Raw genomic sequence first — 22,031 nt, 5'->3', positions numbered from 1 at the left:
CACCAAAAACTCCAACCTCACAATCATCAGTCATAAGGGGTGCACTGTAGGCAAGCTCTCTTCCTTCTTCCTGCCAACACAAGTCGCAAAGCTCAAGCAAGCATATACACTAAATGGATACAATTACATATTTTATATTAAACTTGCATCATGCTCAATCAAGTTTATGATTTCTGGAAGCACATCATTTTGGCATGAACTTGCCTAAACTGCTATTATTACTTCTGAGAAGCATCGTTTGACAAAGTTTGGCAATGTTCAACAAGCATTCATTCATCAAACAATCCCCTGCTTTCAAAAAAACAATCCAAGATTTACGGATTAATTTCAGGTACAAAGTAGGCTATGTAATATTGATTTTTTTATCCATAATTATCTTCTATTATGAATAAAAAAGTCATTTTTTTATTACGGAACACCCTGCACAGCTGAAAATGGCACAAATGAAAATCCAGCCATGAAATGTAGAAATAATGCAACGCTTTGAAGCTTTTTTACCATCAAAACCCCACTAGCCCTGCTTTGAAAGTCATTTCAATGTATTCACCCTCAAAGTGTGCTTGTGGAACAGTGTGATATCACTGATGTTTTCCATAACTGCTAAATGGAAATGACAGGGGGCACTGCGACTAATGCAAGCCCAATGTGTTTCTCTGTAGGCCCCTGACACAAGGGTACAGGTGCTCCCCACCTTACGAGGGCCAAAGAACCCTGCTGAGCTTTAAGGACAGCGAGAGTCGGACGAGTGGTTAGGTGCGTAGGGCCACTCTTCAGCCACATGCGAACCCCCCGCTCGCCCGGGGATCCAATCCCCCACCACAGCACCTTCTGACCCGTCATCCTTTATCTGTGTTCCGCCTCTCTGAATAAAGGGAAAACATAAGAAAGGGGGGCGGCCTGTCTACTCTGCTTTAAAAAGACACTGAGAGTCATCCCAGCTTTGCCTTGTGGGTTAAACCTCTTAGATTCAGTTACAGGTACACCTTAGCACTTCACATGCTGTCCCTATGGTGGCAGCCCAACTGAAAATCTCCACTTTTCCAATGTCTTAAAATCTACGTAAATGGTAAATGGACTGCATTTATATAGCACTTTTATCCAAAGCGCTTTACAATTGATGCCTCTCATTCACCCATTCACACACACACTCACACACCAACGGTGAAAGGCTGCCATGCAAGGTACCAATCAGCTCATTGGAAGCAATTAGGGGTTAGGTGTCTTTCTCAGGGACACTTCGACACGCCCAGGGCGGGGGATCAAACCGGCAACCCTCCGACTACCAGACAACCGCTCTCACCTCCTGAGCTATGTTGCCCCTATGTACACTGTTCCCAGAAACTTGTCCACACTTCAGCTATTTTCCATCTGCATTCTGTGGCCCTCTCCACGTGAAAACAGCAAAGAGAGCAACGGCAACGCTTTATAAACGCCAACCGAAGCACCTTAATGATTCAGTCGTTCTGCACGCGTTGTGAAAGCCAGTGGCACTGCACACAGTCCTATGGTGATCTCCTGGTATTACAGAACTGCCTCATTCTCAGGTGCATTTTTCTCCCACAAGTGTCCCATCACAGGGCCAGTACATCAGAAGCCATGAGCACCCCAGGACTATTTACCTCACTCAACACACCACAGGCAGGCTAGCGATCAAACCGCAGGCTCGCTCCTGAGCCGCAGGTGACTAGCCCCGCACCAGTTGCTGAAAATAAGAAAATGCACACGCGTGATAAACCTCCGTCATAAGCAGACCGCAAGCCAAGCGTGCAGGTTAACGCGAGCCAATGAACGCGCTCGAATCCCAGTGAGGGATAAAACAAATTCAACACACAAGAACAATCTAACTCACTCGAGCAAGGGGAAAAGCAAGTGATGGTGACGGCGCCTGCCGTTTATAGGGGCATAAAACAGCTTTTCAATCTTGTTGCAGGACTAATTATACCAGTAAATAATACCATCAGCAACAGAGTGTCTCTGCCAGGCGTATAGGACTACCCACTATTTGGAAAGGTAAAGTGTGACCAACAAACGTGTATCAAACTGCCTCCCACAATTTCAGGTGCACATACTGCGCCCACCAAAAGTATGGTAATGGCAGAGTGAGCACAAAGTAATTTTAGAAGGCGCTGCATCCATCAGTGTCCCTCCATGGGACTATGAGGCAGGAAAGATGAGCACCTTCTCCAAAGACAAACAGGAGAGGCGCTTTGAAACCTGAGCAAGTAAGAGGTTTCGTGCTCAGAGCACCGAGCATTCGCTCACCGTGTTTATTTATTTGTGCTCTAACTTTCAAATGGGACATTTAAAAAAAAAAAAACAGGAATGAATTCTAGGCGTGACGGAACATAATTATGTCTCTGCGTGAGAGCTAATCAGTTTGTTATTCCGCGGCTCCTCTGATTTACTGGAGCACACGCTGGGGTATTTTGGGAAACACCGAGGACACGTGCCGCAAGCTTCCCTAAATATGCGAGGGGCCCCGTTCCCATCGATCCCCACCGAGGGGGAACATTAAGCCTCATTATCTCCACTCACTCTGCGAAAGTGACCCTTTCTGCGCTCTCTCTCCACTCGCCCGTAAGCCCGTTCTCCGCAGAGAGGGTCCGCGCGATCGATCCCGTCTTTTCCCGGAGCCGTTTTTTTTGTCCCTTTCCTTTTTCCACCTAAAGCCTGAGCCGCGAGAGATAAAACAACGGCTCCTCACCGTAAGCCGCCGTTTAAAAATAAAGCAGATTAGCATACGTTTGTGCTTCTGCTTCAGCGCCACCGCAAAAGAAAGGAACGGGAAAAGGGGGCAGAGGTGAGCGACGGGCGCGAACGAGCGTACCTGTTTTTAGCAGATACGCCGTAATTAAACACTGGGAAGACAGTGAAGGCAGCCGTCATAATGACACTCACAGAGGCGTCCAAAGGCAATCGTTTTACAGGTGAGGGAGGCTGAGATTAAATGAGCAGCTTCCCCCATCTGCTCTGCGCTCACACAAATTTCCTTTACGGTGCCTCTTTGTGGGAAGTGGTTTGTCTGTGATTTTACCCTCTTCTCGGGGGTAAAATCTGTAATAATGACAGAAGAATTCTGAAAAGAAAGTCATGCACTTGTGAGTGTGTGATATTGTTTTTTCTTTTTTGAGGGGGGGAGGGTGCACCATTTTATGAGTTTTTGTGGGGGTGGGAGGGGGGGGAACAGGTTGCTGGGTTATATAAAAGAGAAGAAGCTGCCAGCTGTTTGTTTACACAGACCCCTTTGATAATATCAAAAGGTCCCTTTCCCTGGGCGCTCCTATCAATAATTTAGCGCATCTAAATGTTTTATTATTACACGAAACCACAAAGTGTAACACAACCTGCTGCAATGCTTGAGCACCGATCCACACAGAGAGCAGCGAAGCCGTGTGACATAACTGAGAGCACGCGCTCATGAGCGGGGCATGACGGGTCCTGGAGCTGTGTAGCAGCGCTGCGTAAAGGCTGGTACTCTCTGGGTAATTCTCTGGAAAAGCATTCTCACTGTGTGTTGCGATATCCCCAGACACTGCTGGTGCTGACAGCCCCTTTCTCCCTCTCCTCAGTCTTACACTCAGGAGCGCTTGTGCTGATGCAAGCGCTCGGGATGCAAAAACAAGACCCTGAGCAGAAACGGTAAGAGGGAGTGACCCGTGTTACAGCGCAGGCCACTGCAAGTGAAAGCAGGGAAGGCAGGAGAAGATAGGAGAGGAGCGAGGGATAGGAGAGGAGGGAGGGATAGAAGAGGAAGGAGAAGAAGGCTGGGACACTCACTCCAGCCCCAGAGATGGAGGGGCCACTCGCTCCAGCCCCAGAGATGGACGGATAGGAGAGGAGGGAGAAGGATGAGCCACTTGCTCACTCAAGCCCCAGAGATGGAGGGATAGGAGAGGAGGGAGAAGGAGGAAAGGACACTAGCTCGTTCGCTCCAGCCCCAGAGATGGAGGGATAGGAGAGGAGGGAGCGGGAAGCTGGGACGTTCGCCAGGGCTTCCATTTCACTAACGGCTCTCACAGGCCCCAACAGAGAGGAGAGAATGGGCTCCCTGGGACTGAAGGAGAGGAGCAGAGTATAAACCAGGCACATAACCGGACTGGACTATCCACTCAGGCAGAGAGCAGCGGGAGAGCGGAGATGCGACCGAGGCGTTTTTTTAATTACACTTCTGCGGAGACGGAGCAGCCGACCAGCGAGCCGCCGCCACCACGGAAACAATTAGCCAATTACATCACCTCTGACACCCCTGCGTGCCGGAGCTGCGCTGCGCTGCCCGTCCAGGGCCCCGCGCATTAATGCTAATGAACCGAACGGCGATAATCAGGCTGGCATCGCTGCTTCTGCTGGGAATGTGTCTGGGCTTTAATAAAGCGCTCACTGAAACTCAAGGGCGAGCACGCACGAGAGAAAGGCTTCTTTAAAACTGCACATTTAAACACACTTTTATGGAAAAGCAAGTGGCCATTTGCTGTAAAAGTGATCACAAAACAAATGGCAACATGATGCAGTTACCAAGTGTTCATTGGTCAATAAAAAGATACAAACAGCTGGGCAAATAAAGTGATCACAAGTAGCCATTCTTCAATGGTGTCGACAATTGATGCCATTAGAGATACACAAAATGCGTATCTCTAAACGTTTACCACACAATAAACAGTTTGTGTTAAACTAAATCTACTTTTTAGGAGTCACTATGTCCTCATATTCCCTGTACAGTACAGCCGTTATTGATTTCAGCATTACTTGGCTTTTGTAGCACAAAAAAGAGACCATAAAATCAACAAGGACAAAGTGTTTGTTCACAAATTAAGCTTCAACATGCTTAAACTACACTTGGCTAGTATAAACTAATATTTAAAATACACAATTAAATATGCCCGTTTTCATAATTTCAGTGATATCAAAATTATCAAAAAGCGTGCTGTACAACTCTGGATAAAAGGCAGAGAAACAGCTGCAGTGGGGAGAACAGATGGCCATCCTATCGAAATACAGAAATAGCTGTCAAGATGAAGTATAGGGCTCCAAATTTAATTCTATACAAAAGATCCACTTCACAAGTGAATACACAGATACACATGCACACGCATGCACAGACACGCACACTCACACAGGCACATGCCCGCGCACACACACACACACACACAATCACAGCTATATATTCACAGGAATACATAAATCATCAATCAGGGGTCTAATTAGTCAGACCTCCAGTGTCCTTTACCAACTGGCAATTATCAGCAGCTCCTTAATTCATCAGTGCTGATATCTTACACTGGATCTTTACTCAGGGGAAGCCTAAGCAAAGTGCATGTACTGTATGTGTACGTGAGTGTGAGGAAAGCCAGAGATAAGAGAGGACTTAACCAACACTTCCCACAGCAGCCAAGACCCTTCACCAATGATCCGGTCTTTCACAAAACAACAAAAGCATTGTTAATGCGCTGCTCCCACTGCTGAAAAGTGTGTGAAGGATACCTATACTCAATATAAACAGAAACGCATGGCAGAACAAGTCCGGAAAGACCTCGCAACATTCAGAAAACGGGTCTTAACCCTTTAAAGATCCTCACCATGGGAAGCTAGTCTGAGAGGGTGGGGGGGAGGGGAGGGGACTGGTAAATAAGTTATATAACAGCTTGTTTCCCAGTCCACCCCACCTCCAACTGTTGTAAATGATATAGGATAATAATGACATGATTTAGCCTTCCGGCTCACTCGAGTGAAGCCCACTCCAGACGTCCTGTGAAAAGGACCCACTGCTGATTGCGTTTGGCTGCCAGAGACAAGAGCCCTCATCAAGCCTTGCGCTAAGAACAGGGGGTCTGTAGGAGAGCTGGGCCCACCGGGGGACTGGAGGAGCCTGCCAGGATCTATCTAAAGCCCCGCTACCCCCACACACCCCCTCACGCGCATCCACACACGCTTTGGCACTTCCTACAATTACGCACACGTTTCCACCCCCTGCCAGATCCGTCCCCGTAAAGAGCAATAGCTGCGGCCTGCCCCCAGCCCGCTGCTCTTAACAGATTACACCCAATTACTGCGCATCACTGGCAGCCGCTTCGGTTCTGCAATAACTCCACTCCGTTCACTCGCTCTCCGCATCGCTCCCAGTCATCTAGGTGATGCATCACTGACATTACATAATGCGCCAAATTACAGGCACTGACCAGGCTGCCCCTTAACACACACCACCAATCAGCTCCTTTACCCTTTTTCATTTAGTACATTTTCATCCCCGTATATTCCTAAAGAGTAAAACCCCTTCAGACGTAACCGTGCATTAGGCTGTGTGATGGATCAGTGAACCTTTCAACTGAAAGAGCTGCAAGTCTGTGTTAAGTGAGAATGAGATCTAGGCCTGTAGGCGATGCCTTAGTCTGTCTGGAAAGACATTGGAGCAGATTTGCACAGCTCTCTAATCAGGCTAGTTGCCTTTGAGGGAAAAGTCACACATTTTACAGCAACTGGTGTAAGCGCACAACACAACATTGTTGTTTAAATAAGGCTGATTAACATGAGGAGAAAAGGCCAGGCAATAAATTATTTCTGAAAAAAACAGGATAAGAGCCATGAAATCAGACCAAGGCATACGCATTTTGCCACGGTGTACCATATGCGAGCTCTGCTGTCACGGCATGTGCCAAGAAACAGCAAGCTAACATGTTCCTGCAGACAGATTTACATTATGGCAAAGCTGGAAAATTAACATATTTCCTGCCGAGAAGAATACTGTGAAATATCCTCATAGTCATTTAATTATACTCGGAACTCACCCACACTGATATAAATACTACATACCGTATACTGAAAAACGGTAGATATAACTCAATCAGGAGGATGTTGGCAATGTGGGCAACCCAGAGGCCACGTTCTGCCGTTTATGAGTACAAGGTTACAGCCAATGGACAGCTGCAATAAACAAACAGATCACAGAGTTCAAGGTCACTCAAAGAAGGTCTCCAGATCTACATCGCTTTATGCATGTGGGTTGTTTCCTTTATTGCTACAAGGGCTTGCTTCCCTGCCACCTGATTCATTTCCCATGTTATTTGACCCGTCTTTACATTCTCCTGTTCAGAAAGCGGACACACACGCCTTTGCTGAAGCTCCCAGGCCGTGGGAGTAGAAGAGAGCTCCTATCCGCATGCAGGCAGCGGAGTGAGCTGAGGAACCGGCTCACATGCTGAAGGTAGCGCACGTAGACCTTCGCTTCCCCTGAGGGGGCCTAGCAAGAATGCTAATTGTTTGGTTTTTCATATGTTCTGATGTTAATGAGCCCCGAGATCAAAGGAAATATGCTTTGTGCGCCGGGCTCCCACAAGGCACTTTGACCCACATTGCTGTTCTGTCGATCCGCCCTCCCCACCACCACCCCCACCACCACTTTCCTCTGGGCACCCCCCAGCATGCAGGCGCTGGAGCCCCCGTCTCTCCCACGTCGGTGCCAAAGGTAGTCGCCCTCCCCTCCTCCCATACGGTGCACCAGACTGCAGGGGCCAGGTGAGCTTGGCTCGGCACGTGACTGATCACAGCTCACAGAGCTGCTCTTTCAGGCACGCTACGCTACAATAGAATCCCGGCTTCCTGCAAACACACAACCGCCAAAAGCGATTCCTTTTATCTATGAACCAATTCATACATGTTGTCCCTGAGGATTCCTTTGCTAATAATCTTGGCATTTATAGTTACAGAGAAGGAAGGGATGCCATATACCCAGTACCTTCAAAAGCTTAAAAAAGAGACGTATAAAAAATCTGCCAAGTTTATCCTAAGAGGTAGACATTGAACCGCAAACCATTTTCATATCAATAACACCAGAAAAAGAAACTGGAACACTGTTTTGGTCATTTCGTTTCAAATTAGTGACGCTGTTCGGTAATTAGTCTCAAGCCTGTCTAGGACAAGGCCATTTTAGATAGATTGGGGTTTTCTGAAAACATATTTCTTGCAGTGAAAAGAACACTGATGTTGTGGCGGATTTATCATATCTCTTGTTAGCAGGGATTGTGCCACTGGTTTGGAGTGTGCCAGTGCCACTGGTGTGGAGTAAATCTAGAATCTTCAATAAAGATTCTACTGCCGCTTACATTAAAATGACTGTAAAGGGGGATAACAGAAAATAGAATAACCATAAATGATCACAGAGGGATGTATGCATTACATATCTATTCAAAGTAAGGATGCAAATTTCATACAATTCATTAATATATTGTTGGCACCCATTAATCAATTAATAAAGTTTAGCTTAAAGTATATATTACATAAAAAGAATAGACCTACCTGTGATGAGCTGTATAAATCATTAGAACAGGATTTGCATTGTGCATTAAAGCCATAATGTCAAGTGACGGCCAGTGAAATGGTCACTGCACAGCTGGTGTTTGCACTGATCATGTCAGTGTAGCCATAGCTTTTCAAAAATGCCACCCATTCCTTCTGAATTACATGTATTCTTAGGAAACTGAACAGATACCCATAATGTTACTCTTTATGCATCCAGGGAGGGCGCATACATTGCATAAATACGGCATGCTTGCAATGCAATAGGAGGCTTGTTAACTAAAAAGAAATGAGATAACAAAACAGAAATCATAGCTCTATAGCTCTAGGAGTAATACAACCAGCCTAGAAGGAGAAGGATAAGGTTGGTAAAGGGATTAAGAGTGGAAAAATAGCCAAATAACTACTGCTAACTATTATAAATCTCTAGAAATAATGCAGACAACAATTCTCTATAGCAAATAAGTGTTTCGCTCAGACTCAATGAGGCTGCTTTAGTGGGACATAAAACTTTAATTGCCTCAAACTATGGGAGGAGATATGCAAATATTCTAAAACATTTATTGGCCATTACATCAGGTCCTTCATGATATCACAAAGGACCTGGACCCAACAGCTCAGTGCCCTGTAATAAATTTACCATCCATCCATTTAATCCTCACAAAGGAATAGATAGAAATGTTCAAACTGATACAAGTTGATATTGCAATGCAATTATTTTTCTTGTACTGTTGTTGATGCTCAATACATACCCCAATAACCCCACACAATGTAGTCTGAGGCTATTTGCGGATTTACCTTTACAATCACTAAATTTAAAAGTTTCTTTCTAATCACTCTTATACTTGCCATTTATGCTAACTGAGTTTTGTCACTTTTTTGTCTGCATGTTCCAGGCATTTCATTAGCCTGCAACTATTTGCAGGCTGGAATCACATTAACAAGCTTTGAAAATCACAAAATTAAATAACTTTAAATGAAATGGCAAGCTATTGACATAAATCTATATTAAATATATATTTCCAGAGACCACACCCCCTCTGTTTAGACTGTTGAGTGATGCCATGGCTGGCCAGAGCACATCTCAACACTTGTGTGAAAACCTTGAGCTGAATTTAGGAATAGAGAGAATGCAGAAATGAGACAGGTTTCACAATGGGGAAAATTAGCATTGTAACAGACAGCGAAAGAGCTGCGGTTACAGGTGTGAACCTGTCTGAATCTCCACCTGAACCCTCCTGTTTCTCCGTCTATGCAAGGACACGACAGCAAATGGCATCTTAGAGCCTGCATCCTGCACGCAGAGCATGAACCCGGCTCTCCAGCCACGCCTGAGCACCCAGCTACAGAGATCAGAGCAGAAGCCGCATCGTGTTAACCGGGCCACAATCTAAACGAGGAAGGGTGGGGGCGGGGGTGGGGGGGGGGGAAGCAATCATCTTCAAAGTTGCAGCGGAAAGCAAGGCCCTGAGTCCAATATTAGATTCACAGACGGAACACAATGCAGCCTGAGATGACAGGAGCTTTCTGAAGCGATAGCGCGCATCGCTGACGGGAGGCGTTAGGAGCCCGAGCGAAGGCCGGGGTGCGCTGAAGGGTGAAGCCATCGTCCGAGCCCCATCTGAGATGGCCGGCGGCGCCGCGCTCGCGCGGGGAGAACGACAGCTGATCCTGGAGGGGATCAATTACCCTTCCCCATTTGTGCCGGATGCCTTTTCACATATCCACCTCCTCAACCGTGGAGCTGACAAAGGGAAGCCGAGCCATTCCAGCGCTCGAGCTAGCCATGCCCCAGCCTCCTCAGGACACCGCTGGAACACGTCCGACACGCAGACCAACAGCGGGGAGACCGACAAAACTTTATCTCGAGCAGGATTCGACGAGGACAGCGCTCACTCGCGCGCATCCGACAACAAACGACTGTTCGCCTGCCTTGTTTACCTGCTTATCTCACGTTGTTTACAGATGACGAAGAGCTCCTTTGCTACCCCTACAGTATTCCCGGCCCCTCCGATTCTCTCCAATTGTACGACTGCATTATTATGAGCTTCAGACTGCTTAGCGGCTAACATTTTCATCAAGGGAAAAATCACATGACAGTGGTTTGTAAGAAGGGAATAATGAGTCCGCCCAGGAAAAACAAAGCTCCGTTCCTGAAACAACGCGGGCTTGCTTCCTTCTACATACCCTCAACCCTATTGAGACTGACAGCTAAGCTAATGAACACATGAATAAATAAACAAGATTTTAAAAAATGCAGAAAGCTCCAATACATAAATGAGTAAAAGGATGCTTTCTTCGAGCGTAAGCAGAATTATTTTTCATTACGGAAATTGGACTACCGTAGTAATCCGTGTGCTTTCCATTTCTCCACCGTGGTGCTTTCCCAAATCCCACATTTAATCACAACAAGATGAGCACCACAGCCGAAGATCTCAGTTCCCTCCTACTCCCCTCTCTGCACATGAAATTGGTTCGACTGATTATTTATGCAACACAGTACAAGCAACTCCAGGTGCCCACTTGCACCGTCTACACTTAAACTGTAACCCTTCATCATATGGAATATACATTTTTATTAAAATCGCACATGACATAAATGAAACGGGATATGGATTTCTGATAGGGTATCTACGACAGATGGCCTCCCCAGTCTCAGTGGCGTTGGAGGGGCGCAGTACCCACCTCTATCAGCTTGCGCTCGTAGCTGGAGGCCAGCTCCTCCACATCACCCACCGACTTGGGCTGAGGGGCCAGCGGGGGGCCGTCACAGTTTCTCAGCTGGGGAAGAGCTGGGGGCAGGCGAGAGAAACAGGGGCACGGTTACACTCAGCAGCAGAGAACTCACCAGGCAGGGGAAGCAGCCCCCGATCTGCAATGCAAGTAGCCTACGTCAACGTCACGTGCCCGTCCATAGCAGATTAAGCTGCTTGCGCAACCGTCAATGCCAAATAATATGAAATTCTGCGCTGACAAAAATCCACATAATCAAAAGAATACGTTCTACAGAGTGATCAGAAGAACATTAAAATAATACTTTGCACAGGGTGACGAACCTTGATTCACCCTGAAATTACAGTAAAAAAAAAAAACTCAGGCGGACGGATTTGTTGAAAACCGCTAAAAACCCTCTCATGAACAGAGGTGATTATCTGGCAGCAGATCCAAGCAAAGAATTCATTTAATCACCATCACAAAGTTAGTTTGAAGAGTTTCTTTCAAGCCTCCAACTTGTTATCAGTTTGAAAAACTTGCTTGTTCTCTACGAGTTTTCTAAAGAGGTGTATCATCTGAGTTGATAAGAGGGATATGTCCACAGTCGGAGATAGCCTGGAAACAGAAGTCTAATGGAGTCTAATCCATTTTTGTGCAGACACAAGGACTGGGCTCAATACCTTTCATGAAGAGGAAGAGAGGCAGTTTTTCCCTCTGTAAATTCAATTAAACTCCCACCCAAATACAAAACAGCTCAGCAAAATAAAAAAATTTGTTTTCAGATGCCAAAGGCATAGGAAAAAGCAATATCTCCAGCAAAGCAACAAAACAAACAGCATTAGATTTGGAGAGAGAAAATACAACTGTAAGAAATCAATTAGATTGAATCTTTATCAAAACTAAGTTTCCAGTCTGAGGAGGAAGTTTTAGGTGATTAATTGTAAGATTCGGTAGGCAGGCATGGCTAAATACTGACTACTGACTGAAATACAGACTCCCTGTTTTAGAGGAAAGCCAGCCACTTCCGCAGACAGGTCACTACATATAAACACACATATACATACACACATTCATGGTATTATTTGCAAGTAAATAGCAGATAAATAACATGGAAAAAATATATAGGAATATATAGCCAGCCAGTTTTTCCTGAAAGATTCAAATGTGTGGCAAAAATATAAACTAATGTGCATCCTCACACACACAGTCAAGGCTTGCAATCATGCCACTGAGTTTCTGTGCATCAGTTAGTGTGTGTGTGTCTGTGTGTGTGTGTACTAGTGTGTGTATTAGTGTATATGTGTGTGTGTGTGTATTAGTGTATGTGTGTGTTTGTGTGTGTTTGTGTGTGTATGTGTGTGTGTTTTTTTTGTGTGTGTGTGTATTAGTGTATGTGTGTGTTTGTGTGTGTGTATGTGTGTGTGTGTGTGTATTAGTGTATGTGTGTGTTTGTGTGTGTATGTGTGTGTGTGTGTGTGTGTATTAGTGTATGTGTGTGCTTGTGTGTGTATGTGTGTGTGTGTGTGCGTATTAGTGTATGTGTGTGTTTGAGTGTGTATGTGTGTGTGTGTCTGTGTGTGTGTATTAGTGTATGTGTTTGTGTGTGTGTGTGTGTGTGTGTATTAGTGCATGTGTGTGTTTGTGTATGTGTGTGTGTCTGTGTGTGTGTATTAGTGTATGTGTGTGTTTGTGTGTGTGTATTAGTGTATGTGTGTGTGTGTGTGTGTGTGTATTAGTGTGTGTGTGTGTGTGTGTTTGTGTGTGTATGTGTGAGTGTGTGTGTGTGTGTGTTTGTGAGTGTACGTGTGTGTGTGTGTGTGTGTGTGTGTGTATTAGTGTATGTGTGTGTTTGTGTGTGTGTGTGTCAGCACAGATGTGAGAGAATACTGTAGAGATGGAAGAAGCAGCTGGCTTGTAATAACAGCGCTAATTCAGCACTGATCTAGAGCAGATGTCTGACTTGTGTGTGTGTGTGTGTGTGTGTGTTTGAGCGTGTGTGTGTGTGTATCAGCATTTTCCTGTGAATGTGTCCTTTCTGGGGTGTACCTCCATATGCTAACACTGGAAACAAACTGGAGCAAACATCTGCACGATTAAGCATGTGCACGTGTGTATGCTTCTATGTACGCGCACATGCATGCATGCAGCTCTGAGTGTGTGCATGCATATGTGAGTGTGTGTGCATATGTGAGTGTGAGTGTGTGTGCATATGTGAGTGTGTGCATGCATATGTGAGTGTGTGTGCATATGTGAGTGTGAGTGTGTGTGCATATGTGAGTGTGTGCATGCATATGTGAGTGTGTGTGCATATGTGAGTGTGTGCATGCAGCAGATGTGAGTGTATTACAGTGTCTGTGTACTCACGCCTGTGTGTGCAAGAGCACACGGAAGCTTCTTATTTCATTTAAGAGGCACAGTCTGGTTGGGTTGCTTTCCACGCTGTAGATCAGTTCAGGAGCTCAGCTCTCATCTCCATCAGTTCTAAAATTATTTGTGATTTCTGTGATTAACTGATCAGCAAATGCAGCTAAGAGTTGGTTAGCATAGCATAAGCAACACGTGGTGATTTGCAATGAGTGGAGTTCACAGCTATACTGTACCGTATGCATAAGCCAAGGTTTTCCCAGGCTCACAGCAATAAGCCTATAAGGTTATGCTGTGCATCATTACCACTGGCACTACTGGGGCACACAATTCTCCCACACTCCCTCGTGCAAATATCTGTGGTGGCTCTCTTATTTGCATAGAAGCAGCTCTACCCAATTTGCATCAATTTGGCTCATCCAGAGCTTGGAAAATGATTTCTTAGAAATAAGATACAGAAGATTGGCTTTGAGATTCAGCAGTATCAACCTGGATGCTCAGCTCTGCTTATGAACAGGCGCTTGCGATAAAGCATGCAACTGTGTGTGCGTGCGTGGATGTGTGTGTGTGTGTGTGTGTGTGTGTACAGGCATGTATGTGAAAAGTAAAAACAAGCAAACAGGGCATATTATGCTTTGGAAAATGTGATATGTGCAACAACAACAAAAAAAGCCTCTTTTTCTAAATGGGTAATAAAATCCCCTATAATTCCTCTGTTCTTTTATCCCTCCGAGGCGGTGCATTCTAAAACACCATGTCTGTGAGAGGCAGCCCTCAGGGAGCACACATACCAGCATAAACAGGGCTGACATCAGCTTCTGTCAGGGCAGGAACTGAAATAAACCACAAAGCTCAGACCAGTAAATGATTAGACTACAGTCCAGTTTCTACCACGAGACACTTATACGGAGTTCAAAATCATAACAAAAAAAGAGGTTAAAATGTTACTACTCAAACTTGATTATGTCCACAGAAATAGTTACGTTTTAGTTCCATTACGTTCAAAAGAAATCTTAATTCCTTCTTTCTGTAGTGTGTGACTTCCATTGTGCTTGGAAGGGAATTGAAGGGAAATAATCCAACCAAAACTGAACGGCTTACAAGTCCATCAATACACAAGCTTTTGTGTTTCTGCTAATGGCAAATGACACGCTTTCCAATGGGCATGGATCCTCAGCCCAGCTGCATCAGATCCCTTTAGGGACAGAGTGGACTGGAACAACATTAGTTACGGTTCAGCAGCCCACAAAAGCCTTGGGGACACATTTGACATCTCACCTTTTTTCCGAGTCCTGCTTGTCTCAGCCGTGTGCGCAGTCAATGAGAGGGGATTTAGCAATTAGCATGAGCTTTCACGACAAGAGCCAGACAGCCCTGTCAAACCACAGCACTGAGGCCCTGGGCTCCCCTTCGCTTCTTCAGCAAAAGGGAAAAAATGCCAGTCAACAGCAGGCTGAGAGCTTACTGTAAGTCACTCCACCACAAACTTTTCCACTTTGAACCGCTCCAGTTGCTAACGGCCACATGGGGACGGGAGCTAAGGCCTGGTGAAATCAGCCCTTGTAAATGGATTATTTGTGCTTCCGTTGACGCACCTACAGTAAGATTCTCGGTCAAGTCTCACCAATGAGCCATAAACGCACATAAAGGAACGCCCCGCACATCTGCCATTGCGTTTATACACCCAGTCCCAGGTGCGGCCTTCCCTGCACAGCAGAGGCGACATGGCTCAGGCTCTCCGATGCCGGATGCGCACACCGAGGGTGAATTATGAAAACGGAGGAGAAAGGTAGCCACGCTAATTGAAGCGTCGCAATCAATTTCAAATCAAACGCTGTGGCTTCCACAGGGCCTTCTTCGCACAAAGGCAGCATGTTATAACATCAGGGACTACTCCTTCTCCGATAATGATAAATCACAGGATGCAGCCAAGTTTACACGCAGACGTGAAATCGTATACTGAGCACAGACTGCATGAGTCACGGCAAATATGAAGGAAAGCAATCGCTTTGGTTTCACCTTTTTCCACAATCGCTTCCCTCATAACAACATGAAAAATAAAATAACTAGACTGACAAAATTTCTTAAATCCTCCTTCAGATATGCCAATAGACAGCAATGAAAGGTTTTAACACAATACAGACCTTTGGAATGGCGTTATGACATCACACAATCATCTTTCATCTAGCATTTGTTTTTTTGCCTACTGATGCTGAAGACAAGCACCAAATGTGACCATACCACAAACATCTTGCAGAGCTCCAAAACAGAAGAGCTAATTCTTTCATTTTTATTTACCAGGCATCCTGGACCATTCAGCCGACCTTAAATCCAGTCCAATTTAAATTGAGGCCATTATTCTGTCAAAGTAAAAAAAAATCAACAGGATCAGGCCACTGACAGAGGCAACACACTTTACAAATCAGTAGCCCAGAATTACTGGAGGAATGCAATTTCAGCTGTCATGAAACCCACTTCTGAAGCAATTTGACAACACACTGCTTCATCACACATTTCTCATAGCCTACCGCTGCCAGACTATAAACTAGCAAGACCACTCTTTTACAACACAGTCATTTCAAAGCAATTACCACACCTTACGCAAACAGCTCCTTTTTTTATTCCATTTGTTTTTGTTAAAGGGTATGGACTTGCTGCTTCTTGAAAACAGGATTTTTCTAAATGAAATTTTAGCAAGTATAAATTAATTTCAAAAGAAATGCACTTCTTGTGAAGTGATTCAAAGAATCATCAAACTGTCTCATCATTCCAAATCAGACAGTTTGAAGAGATTAAAGCAGAAAACATCCATTTAAGTTTTCAAACCAAAGGTTATGTATGTGCATACCAGGGTGGCTATCTCAGCTTCCTCCCAAGCGTATTCCATTGAGTTCAGTTCCACACCGGCAGGCTGCTGATGGTCCAGTGTCTACCTCCTCTTTTTGCCTAAAAGGTTCCATGACTGCATGTAATGCTTCAAGCTGGTCTTCTAAATGTGGGTCCAACATTTCCTACACTGACTACCCCACCAAATGTTTTCTTTTGTTCTGTCACACAGATCTCAATTTCCCATCTTGTATTTGTTTGAGGTGTTTTGGTCATGAATGACATTTAGCTAGCTCCTTACTTGTGCCACATTTCAAATCCATATTATAGCAGGGCTTTGAAATTGAAATTGCATGTTTGTTTCTTTAGAAAGTCAAATCTGTACAGACTACTGGATCCTGCTCTGAGCCAGACTCTGAGCATCATTAGTGTTGCATTTGGAGTTTGCATGTTCTCCCCGTGTTCGCGTGGGTTTACTCCGGGCACTCCGGTTTCCTCCCACACTCAAAGACATGCATGTTAGGTGCGCTCCTGCAGTTGCCCTTGACCAAGGGACTGGATCAGAACCGGAGTTGGTCCCCGGGCACTGCACTGTGGCTGCCCACTGCTCCTAAGTAACTAGGATGGGTCAAATGCATGGGACAAATTACCCCACGGGGTTCAATAAAAGTAATATCTTTATCTTTATTAATTATGCTGGCCGCACGATTGAAAGCGGCAATCTACTGTAGTGAAGGGGTAGCCAACACACAAATCGTAAATGACCGGCAGCTAGCCATATGCCAATGACTAGCTCAAATGAATTCTTTGGAAAATAGCTATCCAGAAATCTAAGCTAGTCTCGTAGTGAGCGCTGAAAACGCCAAGTTAGCTATCTGACCTGCAGTGGGAGACGTACACGGCTCTGCCAGCATTGTGGGAGCAGAGGCAGGTCCTCACACATCTGTGCATTGCGTATTAGCATTTGCATTTGGACAGATTTCTCACCATTGCACAGGTAGATTGAGAGGAATTTATTTTCTGCTTTATTACAAAGACACTGTCACAAAGACGCTTACAGGAAAACAAGAGACAGGAAAATTGGGAAAGACCAAAGACCTGAAGCCCAAAAAACTAGCGGGTGATAATATCTCCCCAGTGGGTAGAAAATAAAAGACTCAAACAGCGGTGCGAAAAGCTCCCTGGGAGGAATAAATCTCAGGAGGAGCCAGACTAGACGGGCTTCACATCCACCACGGGCCAGCCCAGTGTCAGGATAAAATAAAGCTAGCTGGTCAAATAGAATGTCTAAGCAAAGAAGCGTATATTAATAGCAAGGCGATACATCTAGATACATCTAAGCCTCCAGGCTGCATTATGACGTGGGCTAAACTAAGTCACATTGAGGAATCAGATGTTTTTTTGAAGATGAAAATATCCAAGAAAGCTAATGTGGTATCTTTTTTGAAGTTACTTGGCAAACAGCACAGTAACATTCAATTTTTTTTTTAAACACAGCCACTTCAGATGTTAAGTGCCATGAGCAAATACTTTGGCAAGATGGGTATCTGCAAATACAACGGAACAACTGGTAATAAAAACAGCCATTTTTAGCATGACAGGAATTGACACAAATAACACAGCACAGCCAGCTGCGTTTGTTTGAATGGTGTACAAAGACTTCACTAGTACAGACTTTGTTCAAACGGATGGGAAATCTAGAATAAGGTCAAGAAATATTTTCCAAATAATGCAAAATAATAATAGGCTAATCATCGGAGAATACAGCAGCAATAACAACAGATGGCTTCAGAAATGACATCAGACACACTGGAAAGCAGGCTCTGATTATCCTTGTTTCTTGTGCTCACACTGATCATCCCTTAAAAGGACATTTGTGCCAGAATAATGGGGTTTGATCAGATTGTGTCTCCTGTTGTCATAATTACGAATTCAATGTGTGCAGGGTAAACAGTAGCAAAACTTTAAAGTTAGGTACCCCTCAAAACATCATCCCTACATAACAGCATTTGTATTAATAAAGATGAAAAAATCAACATTAATTTAGAAATGCAAAATGTATTAATCCCATTTACAAAACCCAGAATTATCATTAATAACATATTGATGTAATTAAAATCTTGATGTAATTAAAAACCCCAAAAATGTATTTTCTTGATCATGTCACAGAACAAAATGTTCTAACAGTATGAAAAACTGCTGACTGAAACATTAGCTATCTAAGTTACAGCCACATTGTGGAAAAAGTTAACCTGCCTCTAAAGAAGACAATGGCCTAATTCCACAAATTAAAGAACCCAGCCCCCTTTCCTACCCATCAGCCATGACCCATGACCATCACCATCATCACCCTCCCACAGCAATGAACACATACTGGAGGACAGCAAAGCTAGGCTGATGAGTCATGTGCTCTACAATGACAAAGTCACTTCTGCAGTCCTTCAGGTTAAAACACACCACGTATCCATCTTGTCCAATCCCACTGTGCCTTACATGTAGGGAGAAACTCTCAGATCATGTCAACTTAAGCATCACCTCACTACCACTATCACCTTTCTAGGACCAAGATTATTTCATCTGTTTGAGAGAGAAAACTGGAAAACAGGCACAAACACTTGGGGAGTGGGGGACAGGGGGGGTGGGGGGGGGGGTGCAACAGTGCCTGAGAAAGCACTTGAGACCAGCTTCCAAGCTTTGAGACTGGCAAGTACATTATGAAGGAGAGTACATTATGAGTTCAATATTAATGAATACAATAATTATGAGTAATATAGTCAATATTATGAGTGCAATATTAAGTCCACAAAGCAGTAAAATAAATAGCAAACGTTCCACTGCAAAACAATACACAGAGGCATTAATGTCAGCTGGTACTGAAAGCATCACCACATGCATTGGAAGATTTCCACTGCTCATTTATTTATTTATTTTGTTTATTTTTTGTTTGTTTGTTTGTTTGTTTGTTTGTTTGCAGCTTCTGTGAAATTGGTGTGCCACGAGATTTAATCATTTTTTCAAAAGGTTGGGAAATATCTTTTTTCTGCAAATCATTTGGCTAAGAATTTTCACTGTTACAAATCAAAGCTTTCCCAATGTCAAAAAATAAAGGTACTGTCACATTATCAAACCTTGCAATGTTCAATTTGGCACTCATAACAGATGTGACAGAGAAACTGAACAGGCAAAAAAGAAGAAGATAAAAAATTGGAAACTTAGTACAATGAAACCCTTCAAAATGAACTGTAACCTTTTCATCCAAGTGCAAAGAGAGAAAATATTTTCATTCTATGGCCCAAACCTTTCCACAGGCAGAAAATAAATCTGCTGCAGGCTTACTGAACAATAATAAGTAATGAAAAAGGGAAATCTTAACCAGATCTAACCAAGAGTTCAATGAGACATTTAATGATCGTGAACATCTGGAGCCTTATTAGATGTATACTTCAAACCCGTCAAAACGGAAATAAACGTTTCTGAATTTCTGAGCAATTAAGTCTTCTGCTTGACCTTGATTGTGTCACTTCGGTTATTTTAGTGATTCCGTTGAATCATGCCTAAAGTACAGTTTTTTTTTTGTTTGATTTTTAAAAAATAGTAATTTCCACTATTTAGGCTTAAGAATTGAAATAGCTCAGTATGGGCCTTACTTGTTTTAGACACACTGCCCGTCTTTATCCCTGTATGTCCGATAGAGATTGTTATACTCGGGCAAAGAACAGCGTTCATCTGGACCATTACTCTGAAGTACTGAAGGCTAAAAGAGAGTCATATGGGTTAGCACTGCAGCTGGTGACAAGGGTCTAATGAGTGCCACTCAGGAACAATCAGAGACCGTCTGTTTCCTCCGCTACTTACACAGAAAAAAGACTGATGGCATCAACAGGCTCAGCCTCGCTGCAGTCCATGAGTGGAGTGAGGAGCTAACGCTCCTATCTACCCAGTACAGCTGGCTGTCTAAGAGAGTGTAGCAGAGGAGAGCCCATTAAGTGCATAGCCTTTCAGAAGAAAAGCTCGCCCCATTCCCAGCTCACTGAAATATGAGGACCGTAAGTCTGCCTCTTTCACGAACAACAAAGTACGAAACCTCTGCTGGAGGTAGCTTATACCCGTATCAAAGACAGAACATGAGACCATTTGAAATGGAGACATGGTTGCACTTGTTCTTTCATGAACAAATGCTGAATACCGTGCCTTTGATTTGCTTTCAAGTCCAACATACAGAGTTCACCACATAGACTAACCTGCTATGCACAACATACAAACATTGTTGGCAGCAAAGTCTGTGCAGACATAGCAGAGTTTGATGGTCAGTGGTAGCTAGTGCAGAGCGATTAACTAAAATGTTGGTGTTTAAAAAATTAATCAATTGACGTTGGTTTGATTATTGTAATTGTTGGTGGCTAAAACTGTTTTTCTCCAAGGTCAGGCAGCTACTCAACACAGATTGCATGGAAATACTACATCACAAAAATTACCATAATCCATTGAGTTTACAAACATGTAAGTGATAGTTTTAAAACTGAACCTAGCACTCACAGGACATGAACGATAGAGTTGGACCGAAGAGGTACATGTAGGCCTACTGTGCAACTGTAACCAACAACACATATATATTCCATGACAGCACTTCTAAAAAACTAGTAGTTTTTACTCAGCAGAATGTTATACATGCCTCGAAACTGACTGAATGATTTTGTTAACGTTGCTAGTTAACTTGCTAATGTGTCTCACGGGGAACACTGAAAACAGTAGGCTGGTAATGTTCACCTGCAAAAGACAAAATCTCTTTACTTCCAGAGCCAATAGTGCATGAAAAGGGAGATAAATTATAAAGTCAACAAATAAAAAATGAAATAGACACATATATTTTTAAAGACCAAAGTGATAATAATGTATGTAAGTGATGCAGTGACAGAATTGGAGCCTTTGAAAATAGAAAGTTTTAAAGCTCATTTTTTAAAGTTAGTGTTTAACATTTAAATAAAAAATATTCAAAAATAATTTAAAATGTGATTATTTCATGGTACATTCATATATTCACATTGCGGTCTGAAAATAGACTATTTTTGCTATAATATTGCAACTCACAATCATAATTTTATTATGACTCTTGTAAGTTGTAACAGAAGTGGAATGAAATAAGCTACAAATAATGTTTGGCTGTTCTGATGAAAACTATTTTTTGCCACATATGCTAATTTAAAAAAACCAGGCGCAATTTCTGTTTTATTTACTAATGTTGAGCAAGTTACAGTGACGTAGGCAGAAATAGAGTAGGAAATGTGAGTACGTTTTTTTGGAATACATTTTCCACATGCACTATGCCCCACTCCAGCGCTGCTTTGAGCCATCTTATACTGTATGCCTAAGAGCAATCCCAACTATTCTGACTCTACTGATTTATGCTGGCACAAAAAACATGTACTATATATGCACACATATATATACACTCACTGGCCACTTCATTAGGTGATAGGAGTGGCACCCGGGTTGGTCTTCTACTGCTGTAGCCCATCTGCTTCAAGATTTGACGTGGTGTGCGTTCAGAGATGCTCTTCTGAATACCTCGGTTATAACGAGTGGTTATTTGAGTTACTGTTGCCTTTCTATCAGCTCGAACCAGTCTGGCCATTCTCCTCTGACCTCTACCATCAACAAGGCATTTTTGCCCAGAGAACTGCCGCTCACTGGATATTTTCTCTTTTTCGGACCATTCTCTGTAAACCCTAGAGATGGTTGTGCGTGAAAATCCCAGTAGACCAGCAGTTTCTGAAATACTCAAACCAGCCCGTCTGGCACCAACAACCGTGCCATGTTCAAAGTCACTTAAATCACCTTTC

At 43.8% G+C, this 22,031-nt stretch overlaps 1 protein-coding gene across 2 annotated transcripts in view; it reads right to left on the bottom strand.

The window, feature by feature from the left end:
- Positions 1-22,031, bottom strand: part of snx29 (sorting nexin 29) — a 135,855-nt gene that overhangs the window by 59,646 nt on the left and 54,178 nt on the right. Inside the window, exons 15-16 of one of the 2 annotated variants that reach the window (XM_064322802.1) lie at positions 14,157-14,198; positions 10,972-11,078 (exon numbers count right to left, since the gene is read on the bottom strand). In XM_064322802.1, coding sequence (XP_064178872.1) covers positions 10,972-11,078; positions 14,157-14,198 — 149 coding nt within the window. The remainder of the gene's footprint in view (positions 1-10,971; positions 11,079-14,156; positions 14,199-22,031) is intronic. The other variant, XM_064322803.1, reaches the window with a different exon arrangement.

Source organism: Anguilla rostrata, chromosome 2, assembly GCF_018555375.3.
Source record: "Anguilla rostrata isolate EN2019 chromosome 2, ASM1855537v3, whole genome shotgun sequence".
Lineage (NCBI taxonomy): Eukaryota > Metazoa > Chordata > Actinopteri > Anguilliformes > Anguillidae > Anguilla > Anguilla rostrata.
Note: the sequence above shows the minus strand (reverse complement) of the source record. Positions and strands in the feature narration are given on the sequence as shown.